The sequence below is a fragment of the Erinaceus europaeus genome, chromosome 4, assembly GCF_950295315.1.
Source record: "Erinaceus europaeus chromosome 4, mEriEur2.1, whole genome shotgun sequence".
Taxonomy (NCBI): Eukaryota; Metazoa; Chordata; class Mammalia; order Eulipotyphla; family Erinaceidae; genus Erinaceus; species Erinaceus europaeus.
Genome location: NC_080165.1, coordinates 65,218,395 through 65,244,870, shown reverse-complemented (window position 1 = coordinate 65,244,870; position 26,476 = coordinate 65,218,395). Strand labels below are relative to the sequence as shown.

The 26,476-nt window shown below is 41.2% G+C and overlaps 2 protein-coding genes across 19 annotated transcripts; one reads left to right on the top strand and one right to left on the bottom strand.

The window, feature by feature from the left end:
• NFYA (nuclear transcription factor Y subunit alpha) lies at nt 1–19,044 on the bottom strand. Of its 10 annotated transcripts, XM_060189762.1 has the most exons (11): nt 18,192–18,499; nt 17,404–17,495; nt 12,947–13,071; nt 12,124–12,210; nt 9,245–9,391; nt 7,343–7,474; nt 7,071–7,176; nt 6,047–6,213; nt 4,841–5,014; nt 3,054–3,155; nt 1–2,574 (listed from the first exon to the last, which is right to left on the bottom strand). In XM_060189762.1, exons 3-11 carry the CDS (start codon nt 13,019–13,021, stop codon nt 2,521–2,523), a joined length of 1,044 nt encoding a protein of 347 aa, XP_060045745.1. In that variant the 5' UTR covers nt 13,022–13,071; nt 17,404–17,495; nt 18,192–18,499; the 3' UTR covers nt 1–2,520. The 10 variants fall into 10 exon arrangements, with proteins under 10 accessions (XP_060045745.1, XP_060045744.1, XP_060045742.1 ...); XM_060189761.1 differs by lacking the exons at nt 17,404–17,495; nt 18,192–18,499 and adding an exon at nt 18,918–19,044; XM_060189759.1 differs by lacking the exons at nt 17,404–17,495; nt 18,192–18,499 and adding an exon at nt 18,538–18,680.
• On the top strand, nt 18,953–25,366 carry OARD1 (O-acyl-ADP-ribose deacylase 1). 9 transcript variants are annotated; one of them, XM_060189771.1, is made up of 6 exons: nt 18,953–19,080; nt 20,168–20,247; nt 20,604–20,748; nt 21,454–21,512; nt 22,692–22,804; nt 24,712–25,366. In XM_060189771.1, the coding sequence occupies exons 1-6, from the start codon at nt 19,011–19,013 to the stop codon at nt 24,812–24,814; spliced, it is 570 nt and encodes a 189-aa protein (XP_060045754.1). In that variant the 5' UTR covers nt 18,953–19,010; the 3' UTR covers nt 24,815–25,366. The 9 variants fall into 9 exon arrangements, with proteins under 9 accessions (XP_060045754.1, XP_060045758.1, XP_060045760.1 ...); XM_007529756.3 differs by lacking the exon at nt 18,953–19,080 and adding an exon at nt 19,087–19,313; XM_016191141.2 differs by lacking the exon at nt 18,953–19,080 and adding an exon at nt 19,317–19,454.
• The last annotated feature ends 1,110 nt before the right edge of the window (nt 25,367–26,476 follow it).

Genomic DNA, 26,476 nt, shown 5'->3' with positions numbered 1-26,476 from the left:
TTTTTTTTTTTTGGTATTTTTATAAATTTATTTTAAAAAATAACAATTGCAATGACATCAATGATTGATCACTTGTACTCTCCCTTGTGTAGAGGGAAAAACCTACAGAGCTGAGTCCCAAAGGAAAATCAAGACATTATTATCAGGCTTCCAATAGCTAGAAACTGTTTTGTTGGTCCAGTGTTATAGACACTGACATGTTCAATTTACCAGTGCAATTAAAATACATACATTTACAAATTATCCTAGTCCCAACACTCAAGAAATGAAACAAGTATGCACTGAAACAAATTATTCACTCATCCATTCACTCTTTCTGCATCTATAAAGCCATCACTGCTATTACAAGGACAAATGAATAAAATAACTTCTAGAACAAAAAAATTGAAACATCAACCCTTGCCCCCACTTTGTGGGTTATAATGATGTGCTAAAATGACCACAATAAAAAGATCATGAGCTGTCTGAAATGCAATGACAAAATAACTGGATGGAGTACTTAATTTCAAACAAATTAAAATTCAAACTCATTAAAACAAAAATGAATAAACAAACAAAAAGCCCCTGCAATGAGGCTGGTATTTCTATGTACAAACTTACACAAATAAATAGTATTTAGACTGGTTGGCTTAAGTACTAGAAATTAGATTTGAGAATTTTCTGAATTCAATTTCTTGAAGACTCTTAAGTAGACCAAATGGATATAAATTCCTCATTATTTTCAGTAATCATCTCAAAAATGGGTTTATTGAATAAAGTTAATATCTTAAACTCAAGTAAGTCAGAAATTTCTACTAAGTTCACCAAAGGGTCATTCTCCTTTGTGACAAATGGAAGCCTGGACAGAGGGAGATTCCAGAAACTAGGAGGAAAAAAAATTTCCTGCTACCTTTGCATAGCCCTCTCCCTCCATTTTCTACCATTAGAAATTCCCTTTGTGGAGTTTTTCTCTACCTTCCAAATACAATTACAATGAAATCAAAGAAAGTCAATCTTTACTCCTGTTAAACACAAATGTTCTTCAGAGGTCTTAGGTCTCCCTTCTTTGTTTTCAGAGAAGGCAGCAACTCATCTGAAATGTCTGTTTTCCCAGGGCTCAACATCTAGAAAAGAAACAGATGTCTGAGGCACAACAGAGTTTCTAACCCTGTAGGTATCCCTATTTCCAGAATGTCTGATGTAATGTGATGCACAAGGCCTATGGAAAAAGAGGGAAACAGACGGAAACTGGCATCAAATAATCAGCTGCCATGGAATGAGAATGTTTGCTCCCTGGGGCCAACATAAAGTGCTGCAGGGGTGAAGCCAACATCCACTTCAAACTCTAGAGCAGGTGACCTGAAATATGTCCAAGACTGTTTGAACAGTGTTTTCTGGAAATTGCCAACGATCAAATCTTCTCTCTTTCCGTGCTTAAAGATTATGGTATAAACATAAAATTATACTCTTCATCTTAACGATCCATTCCAGGAATCCATCCACTGGAGAATCATGCTATATGAAAACATCTAGGTGTATATATACTATTCTCTCTCATCTCCTAGACTGGAACATACATGAAGCCGCCTATTCCCCAGATGCTGTCATAAAATCTATGATTGAAAATCTCTAGTTTAGTCCTCTGCATTAGGAGTTATTACCACATGCCCAACACTTCAGCGCAGAAGCTGTTGTAAAAGTTTTGTTTTCTATTTAGCAAAGGCAGTTTCGAAGTCCAATACATTTTAAAATTGTAGCCACAGTGCAAACTATGGCCCCAGATGAAATATCACGGTTGGACAAGCAGACCATAACTTTCCAGAGCTTAAAATGAAAAGAATTTCAGCGATTTATAGTTTTAGTGCTCAAGTCTTTTTATCATTCTATTCCCAGAGTTAGCATTTTCTTGGCTGGTGTCCAAAAATATCAGTATCATCTGGGCAATCAGAGGTTCTTATTACCACAGATTAGATGACTGTATCTCAGATAATTGTTTCCATACCATAAAATGAGTTTCTTGTCTCACAGCCATCTCTAAATACAACTGTCCATTCAGTTAGTCAGCCTGAGAGCTCCCATCAGAAGGATGGATGCTATTTTAGATTCCATGGGAAGGAGAGGGCCATAGCTTCCCTGATTTCGGTTTAGACTGAGGTTGTTCACCCCTGCTGAGATGGCTGGCTGGCTTCACCAGTCTACCTAAGTGCTATGTGTAGCACTGATGGGCTGGCATGGGTCCTTGTACTGTCCCAATCCATGAAATGTTAATATTACCAACAGTGTGAAATAGGTCCTGACTCAAAAGGTGAGACAAAGGCTTGCAACTTCAATTTGCCAAACATTGCTGCAATTATAATACTTAGCCACTTATTAAAAATTAAGTGACTTCCCACTTATTAAAAACTAAGTTACTTCTGTCCTGTAGAACAGGGCAGAATGTGATCATCATTGTCCCATTGGAAGAACAGATCAATTTCCTGAAACAGTGGGAAGCAGTGGCTGGGAACACAACCTTGGTCTGCTCCATCACAAATCCTTGGGTTAGGATACTCGGATGATCTGTGTCATTGCTTCTTCATCTGCTTGGTTTGGATCCTAAAAAAAAAAAGAGAGCGCATTAATTATTAAAATAGGCTGGCAGGTGACTCAGGTTAGAGTCCTACTTCTCATGGTACTGAAGGAAGCTTTGGTATAACTCTCTGTCTATCTGGAACTGTCAGCCTGGAGTGAACTTCTAGCAACAAAGGGGGTAGAGGGAGAGCACATGCTATATAATGTGTAGGGACTTGGGTTCAAGACCCTGATCTCCACTGGCGCGGCGGGGGGATGCTTCACAAGTAGTGAAGCAATGTTGCAGGTGTTTTTTTCCTCCCTTTATCTTCTCCTTCCCTGTTGATTTGTCTTTATCCAATAAATAAAATGTTTACTAGAAAAAAAAAGCCTAAGGAATCTTTAAGAAACAACAATTTCATCCAATTTAGCTTTAGTCCCTTATTGTAAAAATAGCAAGTAGACATGGTAAAGGCTACCTCACAAGAAATTACAAGATAAAGAAAATAATCATGTCTCCTTACCTGCATATGGGGGCTATCTTTTTCCTTTGGAGAGAAAAATCGTCCACCTTCTCCACGTTTTCGTGCCATTGCATGTCTGTGGCGAGACTCATGAAGATATTTCTAAAGAGAAGTAAAACCATTTACATACTAGCTACTGCACACTATCTGTATTTTAATTAGTGATATTGACTTACAAAAAAATCACTTTATCAGCAGGGGTATAATTCCACACTGTTCCCACCACCAGAGTTCTGAGTCCCCAATCCCTCCTTTGCAAGCCAACGCAGTTCTCCCAACGCTGCAGACATGGGTTTTCTACAACTATTTGTCTAAACTTGTCATAATTGCTCCCCTTTTCTTCCAGGTCCAGTCCTCTCTTAACCTCCAACCACTTATGACCTCATTACTACATCCAAATGTTCCTCCCTTTTTCCTCCTCTTTCCTGGGTACTGATGAAGTTGGAGTTCAGAGCCCTCTTATCCGCTTCCTATCACTTCTCCCCCACTTGGAGTATGGATCAAAATTGTGTTTGGGTGCAGAGGGTAGGAGTTCTCGCTTCTGTAATTGCTTCTACACTGGACTTGGGCATTGGCAGGTCAATCTATACCCCAAGCCTGTTTTTATCTTTCCCTAGTGGGCTGGAGCTCTAGAGAGGTTAAGGTTTCAGGAGACACTAGTGAGATCATCTGCCCAGAGTAGTCTGCTTGGAATCATGGTAGTGCCTGCAACTTGGTGTATGAGGCTACAGATATTTCAGCTGTAGATAATGAACTTCATTTGTGTCTCAAATTTATTTGTTGTTTTCGGGGGAAGAACCAACCCAATCCCTGTTACTCCATGGTCATGCCTCCCCTACACTGCTATCTAATGCACAAATTCTGACCTCAAAAATTTAGGACAGCTATTACCAAACTCACTGGAGGCTATTATGATTGAATTATGGATAAAGCATTGGAGAAAACACTAGTTAGTGGATAGTCATATATGGCAGCTCAGTAAGAAGAAAATACACATTAGTTGAGACTTCTTGAAATGTTCTGTGAAAGAGTGTTATCTTTTTTGTTCCTTTTTGCTATTCTAGCTAGAGCTCAAACAGCCATTTGTACTCTGAGTAGCATATAAAGAATATTAAAACAGACTGAATGGGTCTTGTAGACCACAGAAATATGATGTCAGCCAAGGACAATCTACCCCGGAAATATTTTTATGTAAGAAAAAGCAAACAAAAAAAAAAGGGAAAAATTGTACTTCAGCATGTTATTAATTTTTGCCACTAGAGTTATTCCTGCCACTTGGTGTCTATACGATGAATCCATTATTCCCAGAGGCCTGGTCTGCCCCTCATGCTCTCTATATAGATATAGGATAAGAAGGGAAGGAGATAGAGCGGGAGACACCTACAGCCTGATCCACTGTGAAGCCTCCCCCTGAGGGTCTGGGTGGGGGTGTTCAGACCTAGGTCCTTCCAAATGATAGCTTAATAGCAATAAAACTGTGTTTTTTTTTTTTTTTAAGATTTTATTTATGAGAAAGAAAGGAGGAGAGAGAAAGAACCAGACATCACTCTGGCACATGTGCTGCCGGGGATCGAACTCAGGACCTCATGCTTGAGAATCCAAGCTTTACCACTGCACCACCTGCCGGACACAAAATAAAATGCTATCTTATGAGGCAAACAAAAAACTTCAGTTTACCTAACTTAAATTCTTTAGGAGAAACCTACTCCAGGAAACAAAACACAGAAAAGGCAGAATTCGGCTGTTCAACTTCTGTAATTCTTCTCACTGTTACATGTTATACATACCCTTCGCTCTTTTGGAATTTTTCCTTCTGCCTCTAGTTTAGCCCGGGCTTGTCTCCTCTTCAGTATACGGTGGTACTGTTTGGCATTAACATACAGAGGCTCTTCTTCAAGCATCTCTGCCCCTGGTAAAGGGATTCTCTGGATTGCAGGTACAGACCCAGCACCTGGCACCATCTGTGTGAAGAGAAAATGCAAATGTATTAAACAGTACCATGAAACATAAGACACAGGAAACATTTTCCAAGTCAATGTTAATCTACTTTTCTTCTGAATGTTACATATGGCACTCAGCTAATATCAGAGTACTCGAGAACATTTACACTAACAGCCTACATTTAAAATAAACATCCTAGATGATTCAAACTGAGAAACAATACAAAATCCTGTCCACCCATGAATCCATTTTTCTAGGACTGTTTGCTCTCATCTATGGTCAGGAAAAGTAATCATAAAAGAGTAGGTACAGAGGAAGGTTAAGTACAAGTTGACCAAGCCCCACTACATGTTTATGGTCACAAAGTTAATTTACTACATAACTGAATCCTAATTCTTCTCAACAAATAAAACAAAATGCTGTACTAAATGTATGAGGAAAAAAGAAAGAGACTTCTGTGGCCCAGTTTCTTTCCAACAATAACTTTGAAATGCTATATAGTTTCTGGTAGTTCTCTCCACCTGTGTTTTTTTTATTACTCATTCTTATTTACCTATTTCTGGTACTATATACTGATGTGCCTACTTTGACATAAGAGAATATAGCTTTCTTATCACTCCTAAATTTATTCCTAGCTTTTCAATGTACACCTCACATTTTCTGGTTAATCTCTGTTAATCATAATATTCCTAATTTTAGAAGTTTGTCCTTCCTGTCATTAGGTGAATTCAAAGGCTCTCGGTTCAATCCCCACCAAAAGAGAAGCGTATTTCTGTGTCTTAAGGATCTATATTGGGCTGGGGAGATAATATAACAGTTAAGCAAAAAGGCTTCCATGCCTGTGAGGCTGCGGATGTCAGTTCCAATCCTCAGCACCACTATAATAAACCAGAGCTGAACATTACTCTGGTTAACATAAAACAAATCCTAATCATAACATAAAAAATGCTTTCAGACAAAACATCAAACTGAAGGTTTAAAATTTTAATAAGACAAATAATGGAAAATACATTATGGATGAAAACAAAGATACAGAGAAACAATTTTCTTACCATGACCATTCCTCCTGAATTGACCACATTGCCTGCCACTGGTAGTGTCACAGTAACAGTCCCTTGCCCGCTGCTGGTTGTGTTGGTGTTGGCTCCTGTTTGAACAATTTGTGCTCCTGCCAGACTGGCTGCTGGGATGGTGATCATGCCTGAAACAGGGACTGTAACTTTAAGAAAATAAAACATAAAACAAACAAAACGCAGGTACACAGAAAGAAGGGAATACAGTTAATCCCTCTTCTGTCTGGCACATACTCTTTCACCCTGGACAAACATACTCAGCAGAAGTGGAGAAAAAGTATACTCTTCTTGGGCTTTGTTGTGTATCATCTAATAATCATAGTCTATAAAATTCTATTAACTATTTGGGCTCCAGTTTTGAATAAACCTATCATGGAACCAATATTTCCCTGGACATTTCAAGTTCTTGGTAGGTGGGGAAAAGTTTGGATTCTGCCTTCTGTAAGTCTGACTATAGCTATAGCGATTGTTCTACTACTATAAAAAACTTATTTCTGATCTTTTATTTAGAAACAGTTTTTCCAGAAAGTACTAAACACTTATGCAATTCCCAGGAGCAGTTTTTAAAAAATATTTATTTATTCCCTTTTGTTGCCCTTGTTGTTTTATTGTTGTAGTTATTGTTGTTGTATAAGACAGAGAGAAATTAAGAGAGATGGGGAAACACAGAGGAGGAGAGAAAGATAGACACCTGCAGACCTGCTTCACCGCCTGTGAAGCAACTCCCCTGCAGGTGGGGGGCTGGGGGCTCAAACTAGGATCCTTATGTTGGTCCTTATGCTCTGCACCGCCTGTGATTAACCTGCTGCGCTACTGCCCACTCCCAGGAGCAGTTCTTTTTATATACTGGTGACAAAGACCCAACTATTAATGGAGACTTAGACAAAACCTTTTATTGCGGCTGTTCCTATTAAAAAGCAAGTCCAAACTGCTGATGCAGCCATTCATTCAAGCAATAAAAGACACCCCAACATTCCCCAAAGGAACACATGAACACACTTACCTTGCTGGAGAATGGTGCCATCTGCATTAACTGGCTGATAGACAATGGTCTGCCCTTCAGCAGTCTGTGCTACTTGCTGCCCCTGGACAGCAATCTGCTGCTGTGTCTGTAGGAAATAAATTGTGTAACACAAAGGTACATGTAGTTTTTTTGTGGAGACATTTTAAAGATTTTTAAAAAATTTTTGCCTACATATAAAATACTGTCTGTCACCACTGTCTGATCAATCCAAAGTCAGTTACATTCCTGGTTGATGGGTGTAGTGGATTTACCTGGGTCTGACCAGCGGTCACAGCTGTCTGGGGCTGCTGGATGATGATCTGCTGGGTCTGGCCCTGCTGACCCTGCACTTGTACAGCCTGCCCGCCCTGGATCTGGATCTGACCAGGTGGGACCAATTGTATCTGAGGCGAGAATACAGAAAAAGGTTAGTGCTCTTTAGCAAATGACCTCTTGGTTCTAGTGTTACACACCCAAATTCCTCTATAAAGCAGGAAATATTCTGAAGAAAAGTTATTTTCTTCTCTGTTGTGAGTTAGAGGACTTTTTTATAAAATATTTATTTTATTTATTCCCTTTTGTTGCCCTTGTTGTTTTATTGTTGTAGTTATTATTGTTGTTATCGTCGTTGTTGGACAGGGCAGAGAGAAATGTAGAGAGGAGGGGAAGACAGAGAGGAGGGGAAGACAGAGAGGAGTTGCCTGTGAAGCGACTCCCCTGCAGGTGGGGAGCCGGGGTTCGAACCGGGATCCTTATGCCAGTCCTTGTGCGTTAGATGACTTTTTACACATGGGAAGATACTGTTAAAAAAAAAAAAAACATAAATTTTGAGAGAAAAGGGAGACAAATTAAATCAGAAAGTCTATGTATGGCCATGCCATTCTGAACACAACTGATCTGGTCTAGATCGAAGACTTGTGTTAATACCTAGTGAGATAGGTGATAAGGATTTGTCTATCACTCCCTTTGATTTTGTCTTATGAAATATTGAAAAATATTAAGTTGCTAGTGTACATCTAGTTACTACTTTGCAACTAGCTAAAAAGACTAAATTTATTATTTATTTATTTTTACCTATTTCTTGCTTAAAACTTGCAGTTTCCAAGAATCTATTAGTGAACCATCAGCCAGATTCTGCCAGTGCAACTGCCTAGATCTGGAGACAATCTACTGGTACATACTATTCTAACATCTTCCTGGATGTCTTCTTAACTAATGAGTAGGCAGTTAAAAAGATTAGGAAACAGATTTATCTGGTTACCCAAATTAATTTTACTACCGAGTTTCAGATAATTATTAGTCACTAAAGTTTCCTGTTTTATTTAATATTTTTTTTAAAAAATTTTATTTATTTATGAAAAAGATAGGAGGGATGGATGGAGGAAGAGGGAGAGAGGGAGAGGGGGAGAGAGGAACAAACAGAAGGAACCAGGTACATGTGCTGACAGGGATTGAACTCAGGACCTCATGCTTGAGAGTCTAATGCTTTATCCACTGCACCACCTATTTAATCTTTTGCAAACTTTCTACTGGATTTTTATTTTCATATATGTCAAAAACATTTCCCAGAAATCTTAGGTTCTGTTTTAAGTACAGTTTTAGGTATGTGGGACACATTTGGACTGTAATTTTTCATCACTTGTCAACTCAGTTAATGATGAACAATTTTAATATTTATTTTATTTATTTATTCCCTTTTGTTGCCCTTTTTTTTATTGTTGTAGTTATTATTGTTGTTGTCGTTGTTGGATAGGACAGAGAGAAATGGAGAGGGGAGGGGAAGGCAGAGAGGAGGAGAGAAAGATAGACACCTGCAGACCTGCTTCACCGCCTGTGAAGTGACTCCCCTGCAGGTGGGGAGCCGGGGTTCGAACCGGGATCCTTATGCTGGTCCTTGTGCTTTGCGCCACCTGCATTTAACTCGCTGCGCTACATACAGCCCGACTCCCATTGATAAACAATTTTATTTTTCGTTAGGTTATATATCATTGGTAGTATAGGGGAGGAAACTGATTAAATGCAAACAGGCAAAGAGAAATTGTAATATCAATAATCTAATAGTACTGGTAGAATATTGGCATTTATTATTGGTGTAATAGTAAAATACCAGCTGTTAGTTTGTAATAAATTATTTAAAACATCTATTCTTCTGAGTATTTTTTAAAACCACTTACCTGCTGTAAACCCTGTGTCCCAGATACAGGTACTTGCATGATAGTTTGGCCCTGTCCACCAGGGACAGCCTGGACCATAATTGGTTGGCCAGTGGATGTGATTAGCTGGCCACCACTGACTTGTACCATTAATGGTTGCCCTTGGACCTAGAATGAAATTAAAATAAAAACAATGAAATAACATGAATATATATATATATATATATATATATATATATATATATATACACACACATATTTTTTTTCCCCCCTAAACCAAAGACTAGAAATGGGAAGATAGAAGAATGCCTAAGAAAATCACAAGTTTTCTTCTTCACATATCCATATTTATGGAAATGCCAAGTTGGATATTTTTTTAAAGACATAATGGGGTATATTAAATTTTAGGAGAAGTTCAGACACAGTCATTTATTAGTAAGTTTAAGCTAAATCTATTGAGAAACATCTAATCAAAATATCAACACTATTTGCCCTTTTTTAGACAATATTCAAGATGGTCTTTAGTGAAGGCAAGAGAGGAAACACTGATGGTGGAGATGGTGATTGAGTAAAATTATAAGTAACCTGGAGACAGTAAGTCTAAACGCACCCAGTGATAACCTTGGGAGGGTGGGTAGCAAGCAGCTGTGGAAATTTGTCAAGAAGATTCTTTCTCCTCACAGCCTCAAATATAAGTGAAAAATGTCTAGAAATATTCTGTGGGTAGTTTTCAATCTCTGTGGAATTTCTCCTGCCAGACATTAGAGTATCTGAATGATTTTGAACTTCGACAGATTATACAGAACATTAACAATTTTCAAGCTTCTAGAAGTAAATAGCACACTCTAGAAGTCAGGTCATAGTGAGTGCTCTATAAAAATACCTAGCTAACTGACTGCTCTTAAAAGCCATAATAACACGTCACTTTCAAAGTGAAATGGAATTTCCAGTGAAACTGCAAGTCCAGAGCTTTCATTTTTAGATTTTCTTTGTTGAGGAATTTCCCACAGAACAAAAGAATACTTATATGAATAAATCTTCTATTCTAAATATCAATATAAGTACAAACTACAATAATCAGTTAAAAGATTAATCTGTCCCAGATAATTAAGTACTGAGGTCTCTCCCTCTTGCCACCACCAATGTATTAGAATTCTTAGGAACATTCAAATCCTGGGTTTCACTCAACTGTGCAAGAAATTTCACTTTAGAGAACTTTATAATCTGATTCTCTTATGCTTTCTCCTTCCTTTACTTCCCTATCAAATTTCCTTTACTTTATTAACGTTTGTATATGCTCTACCAAGAAATTCTTTTTAGAATATGTATACCTTGAAAGACCTATTAGAAATTCTCCAAAATACCGAAATCTTTAGAGGAAGACTTTTCATTACACCTGGGAACTTAGAGCCTCAGGCATAAGAATCTGTTTGCATAACCATTATACTATCTTTCCCCACCCAACCTATCATCTTCTTCCTTCATTGATATGCTGCACATATATATGACAAACCATTTAAAGAGCCCAGTGTATTTACAATGGTTACAAAGACACATGCATCAGACAAGCCATACAGTTAAAAGCATGTTAACATTCTCAGTACACAAACGGTTAATGACAATATTGGTCTTACGTATCATTTAAATAGAGCAAGCATGAAACACAAGAAAACAGGCTGCTTAAGTAGTTTGGGGGGCACCTCCACAAGCTCAGCTTCTCTGAGCCTAATTAATGTTTGGAATTAGCTGTATGATATCATCAAACACTATGGGCAATAGGTCAAAGCTGCGGTTGAAAAGGTAAAAATAAAATGACCACAGTAAGGGGAAGTCAACTGAAGGATGCTTAAGTGCTAGCAAGAAAGTGATGCAATATTCTAGGTCCTGTTCTGAAACATTTAATAAAAGAAAAAAGGCAGGGCACCTAAATCTCAAATTTACAGTTCCTCTTAGTTAAAGTAACATATAGACACATAAAGGAACAATACTCCTATTCCTATTTTTATACAGGAACCACTACAAAAATAACCCCAACTTCTGATATTTAACCTGGCCATATACAATGTTAGCAAACAGCACTGGTATAATAAGTCTTATAATGGCTGTAGTGCTCAAGACATACCTCTTTACAACCAAGAGTATAAAACTAATCACTATTTCCCTAGGAAAGGCATTAGTTAAGTAATTAACAAGATTTAGTGATTAAATGAACTGCCAAGCATTGTGCTTGTTTAGCAGCTGAATTACTCATTAAAACAGACACACACACACACACACACACACACCCAGCCACCCCAACACCAACTCAGGAGGAGGAAAGCAGAAGTGCTGAGGGGAGGTTGAAGCTCTACGCTCCAATGACAGAAAAAGATGATGGTTTGGTAGAGGGTGAGATGTGCTGACATCTATTTTGAGGAAATGTACTTTAGAAAACAATCCTATAAACCAACATTTTGTCAACAAAGTGAATCTGTTTAGAGGGTGGGAAAGAGCGGAGGGGTGTGTGTGTGTGTGTGTGTATAATCTAGTCCAGTTAATGTGTATGTATTTTCTTTCCTATTATTATAAGTTGATGAAAGTTTATCATGCAATCAGACTATAGTCTAAACTCTTAAGCAGGTTCTATAGTCATCTGAAATAATTTCTTCCTATCATTTATGGTCCTTTCCAAGGCATCCCCAAAGGAACTTATTAGCCAAATGCAATTTTCAGAAACCTCATACCGGGTCACTTGACAAGCAACATTTACAAACTGGCATCTTACAAGCCTCAAAGACAAGTTAACAACATCAAAGACATGCAACTGACTTTGCCATTCCTCTGAGATCCTACTACAAAAAGCACCAGACATGAGAAAAGAAGTTCATGCAGTGCTTACAGAGAATCAGAGAGGGCACCACTACCTGGAGTGTCTGGACTTGCTGGCCTGAGGCGGATGCCACTTGGGCCTCAGTCTGCAACTGGACAGCAGTGACACCACCCTGTTGCTGAGAACAGGAACAGGAAGAACTTGAAATGTATCAGGAAGAAACTGTATAGTTCAAGACACGAGACCACCTACCTTTTTTGGGAGAAGGAAATCTTCTTTCATTAGTCCCAGACTATTATAATAACTCTCTATAAACTGTTTTGTTGAAAATAATACAGACAACCCTTTGTCCCCAATGTGGAACTCAAAACAGAATAGCTATCCGTACAATTTTCTTTAATGCGTAGAGTTCTTCACTCCAGAAATAGACATGGTCCTTCTGCATACATAGATAGATCTTAACACTTTTTAATTTTCTCAAATGAATTTAGTTTAAGAGTTTTTGAAGCTATGGTGACTCTCTGGGTTTTAAATGTAATCGAGATAAATAAAATAAAACTAGGAGTCCAAATTATCCTCAGGCAGTCTTTGCTCTTTTATCTCCAAGCTCAGATTGTTTCTACTTAGCTGTACTACTTTAGAAGCAATGCTTTTTAAAAAAACTTTTAAATTTATTTTACTTTTTATTATTGGACTGAGTGAGAGAAATTGAGATGGGAGGGGGAGATAGAAACACCTATAGCCCTGCTTCACTGCTCACGAAGCTTTTCCTCCGCAAGTGACAACCAGGGTCTTGAACCTGCCTTTGTGCACTGTTGTAACGTGTGCACCACCACCTGCCCCCATGAATATCACCCCAGCTGAGCAATTATCAACTCCAATGCTATAATGCTTGAATGGCTTGATTTCCTTACCTGCTGCTGAATTTGTCCAGTCTGTACAACAATCTGCTCTGTTGAACTATTGCTGTTTGCTGTATACTGTTCCATGGTTGTTCCAAGTCAGAATCTTGTCTTAAATGAATTTCACTCTGGAGATCCTAGAAGAATTAGATACACTTTTACTAACAAAAGTTGAGAAAGAAACTTAAGATTTTCAATAAAGGTCAGCACATGTACTTTGGAGAATAAACAGTAACTTTACTTTGTAATACATCTTCTGCCCTCCATATTACAAATGATAAGCAATTTAAAACTTCAGTGTTCTTTATTTTAGTAAGTAAATTATCCAGACCAAAAGTCAGATTCTTCTGATCAAAGTCTCCTCCAAGCAGAAAGAAGGTTTAGAAGCTTGTATTTTAATGAAGAGAAAAAATAATATACTGATAGTTAGAAAGCTATTTATCTAATTAGATATAGACACTAATCTCATATTCTTACTTCAAATTCCATCCAAGATATAGCAAAGGAGATACCACCATTTCTTACAGTTGAGTAGTATTCCAATGCTTGGTTATACCCTCCTTTCTATTGCATAACTTTTTGATTTTTTACTGAGAATCTTCAAATATATACAACTGTGACAAGAACTATGATTAATTTCTAAAACCAACTATTTCCTCCCCCCCCCCCAAACCAGTCATTCTTGTCTCATGTAATCCTATCTCAATAAAGTGATTTTAAAGATTGGGCTCAAGGAATGGCCATCTCAAAATTTCTTCACAAATACCTTTCTTGTACGAGACCTTATATTTATCCACTAACTTTATTTTACTCAAAGCACATAGGATGACTATATAGCATGTAGTTTTTTCCCTAACTAATCTATCCTGGTAATACAAAAGCTCCAATTTTAGAGCATGGAGCCACACCATACTTTGAAAAGTAACAGAGGAAACAAGCCGCTTCAAACCTATTATCAATAAGGAATTGCTATTTGAAGCTGCTCGGAACATGATTGCTAACAATGTAAATGTCATAATCCAACTGGTTTTAGTGAAGCTGTTATGTTCCAATTAGCCAGTAAGATCCCTTCATCTTTTAAGATAAGTGAAAGAGGAGCTAGACAGTAACACATTTGACAAAGCACTCATTATGAGTTCAAGCCTCCAGTCCCCACCTGTAGACAGGAAACTTCATTAAATGGTGAAGCAGTGCTGCAGGTCTCTTTCTGCCTCATATTTATCTTGGATAGAGACAGATAGTGAAGGACCACAGCACCCAAGTTTCCTTCAATATGTTGGGGGCCAGGTTTAAATCTGGGCTGCACACATAGCAAAGCAGCAATTACTCAAACGAGCCATTTCACCAGCCCCAAGGTTCTATTTTGATGATTCTTTTTGCTATGCAGAAACTTTTCCATTTGTTGCAATCTCATTGGTCTATTTTTGGTTTTGTTTTCCTGCTGAGTTCAAATCTTCAAATGTCTCCAAGGTAAACACCATGGAATATTCTGCCAATGTTTCATGACTTGATGGTTCCTGGTATATTTCCCATGTCTCTGATCATTGGAGCTGACTTTTGTGCAAGGTTGTTCAGTTTTTTTTTTTAATTAAAAATTTTTTCAAATATTTATTTTCCCTTTTGTTGCCCTTGTTTTTCATTGTTGTAGTTATTATCACATAGGACAGAGAGAAACCCTTGTCGTAAATTGTGGTTAAAAAAAGTTTAGGCTTACACACACATAAAGGAATACCACTCAGCTGTAAAAAATAACGAAAGTATCCCTTTTCCCATATCTTAGATGGAACTTGAAGGAATCATGCTAAGTGAGATTAGCCAGAAGGACAAATAACAGGTGAACATTTTTAGGTGAAACTTAAAGAGAGGGGAGGGAAATGGAGGAAAATAGGGTGGAGCTTGGACTAGGCGTGGTACTGAAGCAAAGCAAGACTCTCTGGGCTAGGGGGAGAAGAGAAGAGGTAGAGAGGACATTGAGGACCCACTGCATGATGGTGAAGAGGGACTTAAGCTGGTGTGTGCAAATACCTATTATAGGGAGATAAGAAGTTGTGCCCCTGTGTCAACAAATGTCCTTTATTTCCCCAATTAATTTATTTGGGCAGAAGTAGCTTCATGATCACCATATTTGACAATTGCTATCCCAGGCAAAGACTGGAATAATAGTTTTAAAACTGAGCCATAGTTCACAGCACACATTTTTAGAAAGGCAACGGAAACCAAAGGTGCATACATACTTCATGTAAAATGTATTTTGATATGTTTTATTACAAATACTCATCAGATAAAATGGCTTACAAAATTGACTTCATAATTCTACATGAGTCCTGATCTAGAAAAGTAGAATAAAAAGTTGCCCAGATTTCCTGTTATCTAGGACTTCTGCTCCTAATTTGCTCCTTCTTTCCACTAATGATATATATACCACATGCCAGACACTATCCTTAAAACTCTAAGAATGAAAAGAAAACTCTGACAATAATATGATTTCCAAGGTTTGAAGTTTTTAAATGTCAGGAGTCAAAATCTGAATTGGAAACCCAAGAAAAATCAAGTAATATTGGGAACCTACAGAAATGTGATTTGTCAGGACAGAGATCTAGCAGTTGGATATAAATAACAATCGAAGGACTTTAGGAAAACATTACTTCCGGACAGATGTTAAATATGACAAGGATTTATAAATGTGGATGATCTGAGGGTTGTCAAGTATTCCAAATGAAGAGCACAAAATCAAGGCCAGAGGACTCAGAAGACAACTAATCTATTCTGTTAATGCACAGGACTTGCACATGTAGGAAGCTAAGTTTCACTGTAGGCACTGCCAAATGCCAGAGGACAAATTTCATGTTATAAATAGTGGAATAAAATGATCCACATGTCCAGAGAAAGTTACAGGCTTTCTCTAGTGTGTCCTAGGTAAAGAAATTCTGCACACTGAAAACAAGGTGCTTAGAATAAAAAACAAACAAACCAAACCAAACCAAAAAAAACGTAACCTGACTAGAATTATCTTATTTGGGGAAAAGAAGTCTAATAAAAGTGGTGAGTGGTTTTGAAGCAGCCAGATATAGGAACTGAAAAATACATACTGAGGTTCAGACTCCCCTCTATTCCCCCCGCCCCACATAGGTAAGAGCTGGAGTAAATTCTGGAGTAAAAGGAAAAAAAATCTATTCCAAAAGGCAAATATAAATGTCTCTAAAACTATCTAAGCCATGCTGCCCTATCCATGAATATGTGGTGATGTAAACTAAATGGTCAAGCAGAGAGTCTATCACACTAGATCCCAGGACTTCCATATGACAAAACTGAATGCTGCCCTGCCCTAACCCAATATTAAAATTTAAAGAGAAAAGTCAAGAGAATTCAAGTTTATTTTGGATAGAGACAGAAAGGGGTGAGAAGCTTATTAATCATCTGCCCTGGAGGTGGAGACGAGGGCTGTGACCAGGGGATCGGACCAGGTCCTACTGCACTGCCATGTGAGTGCTTAACCAGGTGTGCCACCACTGTCCCCCAAGTTTTAGTACTGTCCTCTACCCAGTACCTCTTAAGCACACGGATGGATACTTGGTATATGCTGACTGCCTAATATTTGGTAGACAAGGGAGCTTTCTTCATCCTACTATCCACCAGTAAGTTTTCTGAAATTTATGATATGACTTTTACTAACGATTATAAAAACAATCCCAATATACTGAAGACCTACTTAATGTGTGAAGGACTGCACACATTGGAGCTGCACACAAAAACTTAAAAAAAGTTCTAGGAGAGGGGGCAGGGCGCTAGCGCAGCGGGTTAAGTGCACGGGGCGCAAAGCCCAAGGGCCAGCTTAAGGATCCCGGTTCGAGCCCCCGCTCCCTACCCGCAGGGACGGTGACTTCACAAGCGGTGAAGCAGGTCGGCAGGTGTCTGTCTTTCCCTCTGTCTTCCTCTTCTCTCTGTCCTATCCAACAACGACAGCAATAACAACAATAAACAACAAGGGCAACAAATGGGAAAAGGTAGCTTCCAGGAACAGTGAATTCATAGTGCAGGCACAGAGCCCCAACGATAACCCTGGAAGCAAAACACAAGTTAGAAGTGTTCTTCCAGTCTTGCGGGGGTGGGGTAGGGTGGGTGCACACGCCTCCAGTATTTGACCTGAACCTCCACAATACAGCTGCTTCAGAAAAGCTTCTTCCTCAAGTGCTTCCACCAACTGGGATTTCCCAGAATGCTCCAGCCAATGACTCCCCCAAACACAGGGTGCACTTGGACGTCCGCCTGAGCACAGGATTTCCATTTTGTGAAAAAATCTCTCCCCCCCCCCGCTAAACATCACTCTTCAAAGCCAATCAAACTTGCCGCGATGATGAATCTTCCATTAAGTTTGTTAGCAGTTCACCCAGCCACTCAGAAACTTCAGGGAATTGAACCCGGCCCCATCACCACTGACCACCAACCCTTGGGGGTAACTGGAGGCTCACTTGTCCGTCTCCATCAGGCGGGGAAAGGTTCTTGCCCTCTACCCCGCCTCGGCCAGCAGACATCCATCCAGTGTAGAAAGACTGTCCTGTAACTGGGGGTCACGAGAGATCCGCTCATGCTAACGACCCCGCCACAGCCCCTCTAAGACTTCATAAACTTTATAAGAAAAGAGGGGGGGGGGGAAGAGAGATGGAAAAGGGATGGCCCTGAGCTAAGCTCATCAGTCACTCCCGACACACCCAAAATGACACCGAAAGGTGAAAGAAGAACTGCACACTCCTCGGCAAGGGAAGGGAAGGGTTCACAAGATGAGCAGCGGAGGCCGAGGTCAATCACGCCTGAAGCTACGCAGCGCGGGCCCCGGGCAGAGGCAGCTAGGGGCGTGCAAGGCCTGGGCGGAAGACTTCAGGTACCGCAAGCAGCGGCCGGAGAGGCCGGGAAGGGGAGGAAATGACGAGACCCAAAGGGGGTGGGAGCGGTGGCAGCCCGGGAGACCCCCACAAACACCCCGGAGCTGGGGGACGGCGGGAGCGGGTCGCACCCCTCTCTCCCAGCCACTCTCGGGAGCCTGTGGCTGCGGCGCCGGCCTTCCCACCCCCAGAGAGGCAGCAGACAGACCCACCCCGCTCTCGGAGCCTGAAGGTGTGTGCCCACCCCCCGCCCCGGGGCAGGGTTTCCCGAACTCAGGGCCACGCTGAGGAGAGAGCAAGGGCGACTACGATGGCCACCTCCAGACCCCGGGTGTACAGCCCTCGAGTGGAGGCGCTTTCCCGCCAGGCAGGCTCACCACTCCCGGGCCCGGGGCCTGAGAACCGCGACCCAAGGGTGGAAGGGGTGGGCTACATCCCGGCTGGGCACAGGCACAGGAACCCTGCGAAGGGCTGGACCCAGAGGCGCTTGCTCCCGGGGACCCCATTCCTGTGCGGGGCGGTTCTTGCAGGCCTCGTCCGGGAGGGTGCCCGGATGCTGGTAGGCTCCGGGCCGGGGGCGGCCGGCCGCACCGCTCGGCTGGGCTCAGCTCGGCTCCCGGGGCTCGATAGGTGCCTGGGCCTCTCCTGAGTGGTCAGCGAGACCCGCCAATCGGGGCGCTGGGGCCGGCTCTGGGCCGCTGGATATTGGCTCCTCACACTCACCGTGCCTCGCTCCCCCGGTTCGCTGCCCGCGCTGATTGGCTCCAGTACCGGACCCCGAAACCCAATCAGAGGCTCCAGCAGCCGCTGCCGCCGCCACTGCCGCTGCCTCGCAAAATGGCGAACTCGAACAAAGGCGAATTGGGCCTCCCTCTAACCGCCTCCGCGCAGGCGCCTCTGAGACCACGCCCCCACGGGATAACCCCTCCCTACTTGAGGAGCACCGCGCAAGCGCCCCGCTGGAGCCACGCCCCCTTTCCAGATTTGACTCCTCCCTCGAGGAAGGAATACGCAGGCGTCTTCCAGGCGCGCCAGACAGTGCAACTTAAACACCGCCCTGGATGTAGTACTACGCAGGCGCTAACTCTCTTTGGCTTACTGACCTCCCACTTTTCTGAGGCTACTGGAGTCACACCCCTGGGGGTGAATGCGCAGGCGCCGTTCTTCCCATCGCGCGTCCGGAGGTCTCCGTACGCATGCCCGCGGCGGCGGCGGCGGCGGCGGCGGCGGCGGGAGACCACGGAATTTACCGCCGGAAGTTGGGAGGTCATCACCAGAGAGTCCAGCTTCGCATAGCTAGCTAGAGGGGCTCGTTTCCGTCCCGCTCTCGGGTGGTGGGCGGCCATCTTAGATACGTGCAATTAAGGGCCGTGGCGGGATTGGCTCCGCGACGGGGCTCGTCCTCGGTTCCCTACCTACCAGGGTCGGATCCGGAGCCCTTCCCCCGCGGGGCGGGACCGCCTAGCGGCTGACTCCTTTCGTGGTCAAGGGTAACCGCGGTACGTTGGGACTCTGAGCGAGGCTCCCTTGGGACTCCTGCACAGCCCCTGCCCCCTCGCTAGTCCGCCCCCATGGCGGCTCCTCCAGGCTTGTTCTTTCCCGCTCTCCCGCCCCCCAACTCTAAACGAACGAAAGAGGAGGTGAGCTTTGCTGGAAAGTGTCTGCAGCTGGCGGAGGCTCTGGCGGGACCGTGAGCAAGTCCCTGCTTTTTTTCTTGTAGGCCAAACCCGTTCGGGGAAAAGGAGGCTGCGGAGCCCCAGCCCGCCGGCCCGGGAGCTGGGGGGGTGGGAGGGGGCGTGGCCCGACCGCTTCACAGATTTTCCGCGGGCGGGGCGGGGCGGGGCGCTCTCGGAAAGCGGGAACCTGAGCAGAAGCGGGCAGGTCCCGGGCCAGACATTCTCCCGCCTGGCTGCCCTGGGGAGCTTCGCTTGATTTCTAGAACCGGGATGCATTGCCATTCCGTGCCAAACAGCTTTATCCCATGGAGAGAGGAAAAGACAAGTCTGTTGAGGTCGCCCAAGCACTTTTATTAAAGCCATTTTTTTTTTTTTAATATTTGACTTGCTTATTTGATACAGATATCGAGTGGGAAGGAGGAGGGAGAGAAAGGGAAAAGCACACACACACACACACACACACACACACACACACACACACACCTGCAGCCTTGCCTCACTGCTTGTGAAGCTTTTCTCCCTGCAGGTGGGGGACTGAGGGCTTGAACCAAGGTCCCTGCGCGTTGTAACACGTGCGCTCAGCCAGGTGCACCACCACCCGGCCCAGCCCTATAGTTTTTTTTCTTTTTCTTTTTTTCTTTCTTTTTTTTTTTTAACTTCCTTTACCCTTCTCATAGCTGAAGAAGCAATTACATTCTGGAGACAGCGACCCCATATCATGGCCGGAAGCCCTATTGAAGATCCAAAAGGAAGCAGAGTGCGTAGCAACTATTAACTTGCTGGTGAACAGAAGTTAAAAATAATTGAGGTCAAAAGCATAAGCACTTTTAAATTAAACCAATAATTGAATTGTCTTGTTTTTCTCCCTACCTAATTTACTTCGGAAGGGCTGTTTCAATCCCAGGCAGACAGTATCAATCGCTTTCATTTTATACATGCTTAAATCTTCTGCCATCAACCCCTTCATTCCTGAGTTGTCTTTAAATCAAGGAGAGGAAGGAGTCCTGCTGGTGGGCACACAGTAAAGGAAAACAGAAGAAACAGCGTGGGGGGGGATTTTCTTTTCTTCTTCTCTATCTAATAAACACTTTGCCTTTTCTTCACACGTTTTAGATCACATATGTGAAAGGAGACCTTTTTGCATGTCCCAAAACAGACTCTTTAGCCCACTGTATTAGTGAGGATTGTCGAATGGGCGCTGGGATACCTGTCATTTTCAAGAAGAAATTTGGAGGGGTGCAAGAACTGTTAAATCAACGTGAGTTTCAAAAATACCTCTTCTGACCTAGCTAAATCATCTTTTGACCCATTAATCTTTAGTGAGTAAAGGTGTACATGGAAAGAGGATGCTCCTAAGGAGTGTGTTTTTAAATCTTCAGGTTCAGTTTTTCCTTCACAAAAAATGACCTCGGTGAGCTCTGAGTACTTAACACCAAATCTTGATTCTTCCCTATTAGAAAATGTCATCTTGGGTGGCTGTAGACGGTATAGTGGTCATGCCAAGAGACTTCCCTGCCTGAGGCTCCCAGGACCCAGGTTCAACCCCTCACACCACCATAAGCCAGAGCTGAGCTGTGCTCTGGTAAAAATAAAATTAAAACTTAAAAAAAAAGTTAAAAAGTAAATTTCATCTCTCCACCTTTTTTTTTCTTCTAATAAAACTGAGTTGGAGGGAGAGATGCCTGAGCACCACTGCTCAGCTTTAGCATATTTGGTGTGGGGTCTTTCGTGAACATTTGGCCTCAAGCAAACAAGTCCTATGCTCTACAGCTGCCCCCATCTCCTAGGTCTCAACACTTTTTTGGTATATTCAGTAGGAAAACATAAGAGACAGTTTCTTCAAAATTGAAAAACGTTTTTAATTCTTGAGGTGAAGTCAGATTGGTTAAGACTTAAAAAGATCTAAGAATGAAGATCTATGTTTTGGTTATCCCTTTTCTACTAAATAACTGATTTTTCTTAGAAAAGAAATCTGGAGAAGTGGCTGTTCTGAAGAGAGATGGGCGATATATATATTACTTGGTAAGATGGGGCCAATTTTAGTACATTCTAAGGACTAGGGAACAGATGGGATGCACTGTGTTTCTGTTGATCATAATGTTCCAGTCTGACAACCAAAGATGTCAGAAGCTTCTAATCTTGTGCCAAATCAGATCCAGTGGCTGTGGCTATTTAGAGCACTAGGTTGGAAAGGGATGTGAGGCTTCTCCTCAGCTTCATGACAGAAAGTACTATGACTTCTACCAAAGACTGATAGAAGACTTCTAAAAGTTAGAGATGCTTTCCATACATTAACTCCTTAACCAAGCAAAATAGAAACTAATATTTAAAGAAACAAATTGTCCAAAGCGATTTTCCTTTTATTGTTTCTTATTAAATATAGTGCCAAATACTTTGCTCCTTTCTTGCTCACTACTTGAATATGGAATTCATTTATAGGCCACCTGGTTTCCAGTTCTAGAAAGAGACTTTCTTGATTATGATGCCCACTAGCTAAACAATGACCTTGCTTTTTTTTTTTTTTTGCCACTGGGATTATAGCTGGCTCTGTATGATTTCCTCCACTCCTCACAGACTCTTTTCCCCTCGAGGTAGAGAAAGTGAGAGAAGGAGGGACACCACAGTACTGTTTCACCATTCATGAAATTTCCCCCATGTAGATGTGCCCATATGGTGGGAGAGGGCAGCAGGGCTGTTGAACCCAGATCTTCATGCATGGTAAAGTGTATGCTCTGCTGGGTGAGCTGTCATCTGGCCTTCCGCCCCTTTTCAGTGTTGCCCTGGCAAACGCTAGAAGAAGTGGTGTTGCCCTGAAGACTTTAGTGACTTCTAGTTGTGCTTGGAGTACTGCCAGTTTCTATTGTAGAAAACCAACTAAGCAGGCAGTTTCTAGACAAATTAACAGAGAATTTTCAGGTGATAGACTTCTTCCTTTTTACAGATAAGTACTTTATCTTCTGGAAGAGCACACAGGCCTTCATTTGCTTAAAAATAGTAGATGATAGGCATACACTACTAATCTGAGCTGACTGGTTTTCTCAGACACTATTTGGTGGCTTTTTTTGTTTTGTTTCTTGCCTTTCCTGCTCCTAGACTATTCTATAAAAACACACTTAAATGTTCTTATTTAACTTAATTATGGCTTTTCATTGATTTGTCATCTTGAACTCATAGAAATTTGAATTATTTTTTTCTACTCAGATTACAAAGAAAAGGGCTTCACACAAGCCAACATATGAAAACCTACGGAAAAGTTTAGAAGCTATGAAGTCCCATTGTCTGAAGAATGGAGTTACTGACCTTTCCATGCCCAGGCAAGGAAATGAAGCCCCTAAATGAAGACTTAATTGATTGGTCGTGGTTATTGTCTTACCCCAAAACAAATAGTTTAAAAGATTAAATGGCAGAAAAACTTTAATCTTTTTCAAAAATCACTAGGGAAGTACTGATAAGGCCTTAGGCTAAGTTATACTCATCTACTCTAGATTGGATGGATTGGGATAATTTAAAACATCTGTCTCAGCTTTCTTAGAAGGTTCAGTTTCATTAGCTAAATTTCTGACATCTTCTGTCTGAAACTTGAAGAATAGTGCCAGGTAGTAGAGTTTCATGTTTCTTACCAGGTGTACTAAAGACCTGAACTACAGTCAATGTGGCATTTCCCAACATTGCATTATAACTTCTTTTTTGCTGAGTCCTGTCCTTTACCCTTTCTCCTTCTAAATCTTCCTTGCAATTCTGGTACAGTAATTGTTTTTCTTTCTTTTTTAAAAGTTTCTTATTATCTATTTATTCATTGGATAGAGACAGCCAGATTGAGAGGAGGAGGGGAGATAGGGAGAGAGACAGAGAGACACCTGCAGACCTGCTTCACCACTCACCACTTGCAAAGCTTTCCCCATGCAGGTGGGGACCAGGGGCTCATACCTCAGTCCTTGTGCACTGTAATATAGGCGTTCAACCAGGTGCACCACCACCTGGCCCCATAATTGTTTTTCTAATTTTTTTTTTTTTTTTGCTTTTTAATGAGAAGGGGAGAGAAAGAACCAGACCACCATTCTGGCATATGTGATGTTGAGTATTGAACTTGGGTTCTCATTCTTGAGGGTCCAGTGCTTTATTCACTCATAATTGTTTTTTTAATTATTTTTAAAAATTTTAATTATTTTTTAAAATTTTAAAATTTATCTTTATAGATAAATTTATCTTTATAGATAAATTTTTATCTTTATAGAGACAGAGTTCAATAGGGAGAGGGGGATATAGAGAGGGAGAGAGAAAGAGTAAGACCTGCAGCACTGCTTCACTGTGGTGGGAAGCTTTCTCCTTACAGGTAGGCGCTGGGGACTTGAACCCAGGTCCTTGAACCTGTGTCCTTGAGCATTGTAGCATGTGCACTCTGTGAAGTGCACCACTACCTGGCCCCATACTTGTATTTTTAAAACTCCAGTCTTTTTTTTTTTTTAATCTAACCACAGTTAGTTTTCATAAATAAACATTAGAAGAGTAAATATCCCTTGTCATGTCAGTTATGTTTTCTTCTCCTCCTCATTTTCTTTGATACAGAGAGGCAGTAATGAGAGAGAGAGAGAGAGAGAGAGAGACCGAGACCACAGCACCAAAGTTTTCTTCAATGTGGTAGGGGGTTAGAACATAACAAAGCTATTTTGCCAACACCAGTAATAGACTTCTTTTTTTTTTTAAATTTATTTTATTTACTTAATCCCTTTTGTTGGCCTTGTTGTGTTATTGTTGTAGTTATTGGTGTCGTCGTCGTTAGATAGGACAGAGAGAAATGGAGAGAGATGGGGAAGACGGGGAGAGAAAGACAAACACCTGCAGACCTGCTTCACCGCCTGTGAAGTGACTCCCCTGCAGGTGGGGAGCCAGGGGCTCAAAACTAGGCGCCTATCCTTGTGCTTTGCGCCACCTGTGCTTAACCCGCTGTGCTACTGCTCGACTCCCCAGTAATACACTTCTAAGTATAAGTAATTGGGAACTTTCTTAAGCTAGATGGAAGTGACAGCTATTAGATAGGCCTGTCTAGGAGTAAACTTGGGTAACACACAACAATAATTAACCTCCAAACTCCACAGTGATGACCTATAGGTGTGAAACCAGATAATTTGTGTTGATGCTTTGGGTAAATGTGACCTAAAGGAAGAAGTGACTTTCTTGTCACCTTCATCACAACCAGTGGAAATGTTTTCTCTCTTCTCAGGATTGGATGTGGTCTTGATCGGCTGCAATGGGAAAATGTGTCTGTGATGATTGAGAAGGTGTTTGAGGCAACAGACGTCAGAATTACTGTGTATACACTCTGAACAGATGATGTGTCTACTTTCTTCTGTGTTATCCTGCTAGACCACAACATAGGGCAAACTAACCTTAAAATGGTGAGAAGAGAGTTTCACTGTTAGTCTGTCACAGGCTAGACTTAAAGATGCTGTATTCCTATGATTGGATGGACTCTGGAGGAGGGATTGCTTAGGATATATGACTGTGTTTTGTTTGTCTGTTTTCCCTGCAGGAGGGTAAGGAATGGTTGCCCTGGGATTAGGAAGGGCAACCAGATGTTGGGCCTATGGACCCCTGTTTTACTTCAAATTGACTTGATTTGTTTGGCTTGACACTAGGTGGCAGCATTGTCTTTATTTCTCTGCTGTTTAAGAAATTTCAGGATGAACATTTCAATTATTTTTATCTTTTGTTACTTGTACACTTACATGGTGGTATCCTTATGTCACCAGGTTCATTGTAAGTGAGAATTACGAATTGTATTGTTTTAGTTTAAATTACAGAATGGAGCTTTATATTGTTAACAAGGAATTTGTGGTAAGAAACATGAAAAAATAAATATCTTTTCTTGGGGTTCAGTGAGGCTTTGTGCTCATAACTCTTTTAGACTTGGATAGTAAAGCTGTTGTAAGGAATCAGAAGTTTCAATAGAACAAGCAGAAAGGTGGGAAGAAAGAATGAATTCAAGGAAGACTGCAGCCGTAGAGCTGAGCCATAGGGGGCTCTGCTGTCTGTCTCATTAAAATGAATTAAAACCGACAGATAAATATGAACGAGAACTATGAGTCAACATAATTGAAAAGTGGGGTTTCATAATCTCATGTCAAATTCTCTTATTCCATCCACCATCCTATGTTTGTGATTAAACTACTCTAAATTCAGTCCTGAAACAAATAACTGTTTTGGCAAACTGCTTAGTGTAGAGTTATGACTCATTTAGTCAGTGGTTCTCAACAAAATCCCTACTTTTTCCAAAGTCGTTTTTTCTCTTCCCTAGTTCCAACATTGCAGTTTGTTAACTGGGGGATGGGGAAGGGGAATGTTGACCCAACTTTCTTTGTGTTTTTATGCTTGATATGCAGTCAGTTGGAATTGCGAACATTAAATAGTAGTTCCTTTTTTTCCCCAAGTGAAGAAAGCAGAACTTTGTCTACTCTTTGTTTTCATCATGGGAGAATAAGGTTTATGGATTTAATCACTGTCTAGGTATCAAAGATAATTGGGAAGCAGAGTTTACTTCTCTTTCTCTTATAATAGTATTAATAGTTTTTTCCCCTTCCTTCCTTCCTTCCTTCCTTCCTTCCTTCCTGTTTTTAGACTTTCTATTGATTTTCTTCCTAGAGTGAATTCTGAGCCTGTCACAATTCTTGAGTCTGTTCTTGCCCAAATGTTGAAAGATGTGTATTTTAGAAGAGGCTTCTTAAAACACTAGGAAAGTACAGTTAAATATAACCTTTGTACTTTAAACTGGTGTTCTTATCACACCTTAGCTTAATAGGATGCAGCAGTTTAAAAAAGTATTTCACTACTTCTTTTGTATTTCCATGTGAAACAGACATTTGTGTCACAAAAATTATTATTACTGCTATTTGTTGTTGGGCTAAATTCATCAAACTTTTTGACCAAGACTTTTTTTTTTGAAACTTTGCTTCTGTTCACATTTGAGCACAGTAAACGAAGGGAAACAG

Bases quoted from the DNA above. Each gene is read 5' to 3' on its own strand.
- NFYA (XM_060189761.1), bottom strand. From the start codon at position 13,021: ATGGAACAGTATACAGCAAACAGCAATAGTTCAACAGAGCAGATTGTT. The intron at 7,475-9,244 runs GTAAGTGGTTTT...TTCTCGCCTCAG, and splicing joins GGACACAGGGTTTACAGCAG to ATACAATTGGTCCCACCTGG. The intron at 6,214-7,070 runs GTAAGTGTGTTC...ATTTTCTTAAAG, and splicing joins TGGCACCATTCTCCAGCAAG to TTACAGTCCCTGTTTCAGGC.
- OARD1 (XM_060189771.1), top strand. From the start codon at position 19,011: ATGCCCGCGGCGGCGGCGGCGGCGGCGGCGGCGGCGGGAGACCACGGA. The intron at 19,081-20,167 runs GTCATCACCAGA...CCCTTCTCATAG, and splicing joins TTACCGCCGGAAGTTGGGAG to CTGAAGAAGCAATTACATTC. The intron at 20,749-21,453 runs GTGAGTTTCAAA...GATTTTTCTTAG, and splicing joins GCAAGAACTGTTAAATCAAC to AAAAGAAATCTGGAGAAGTG.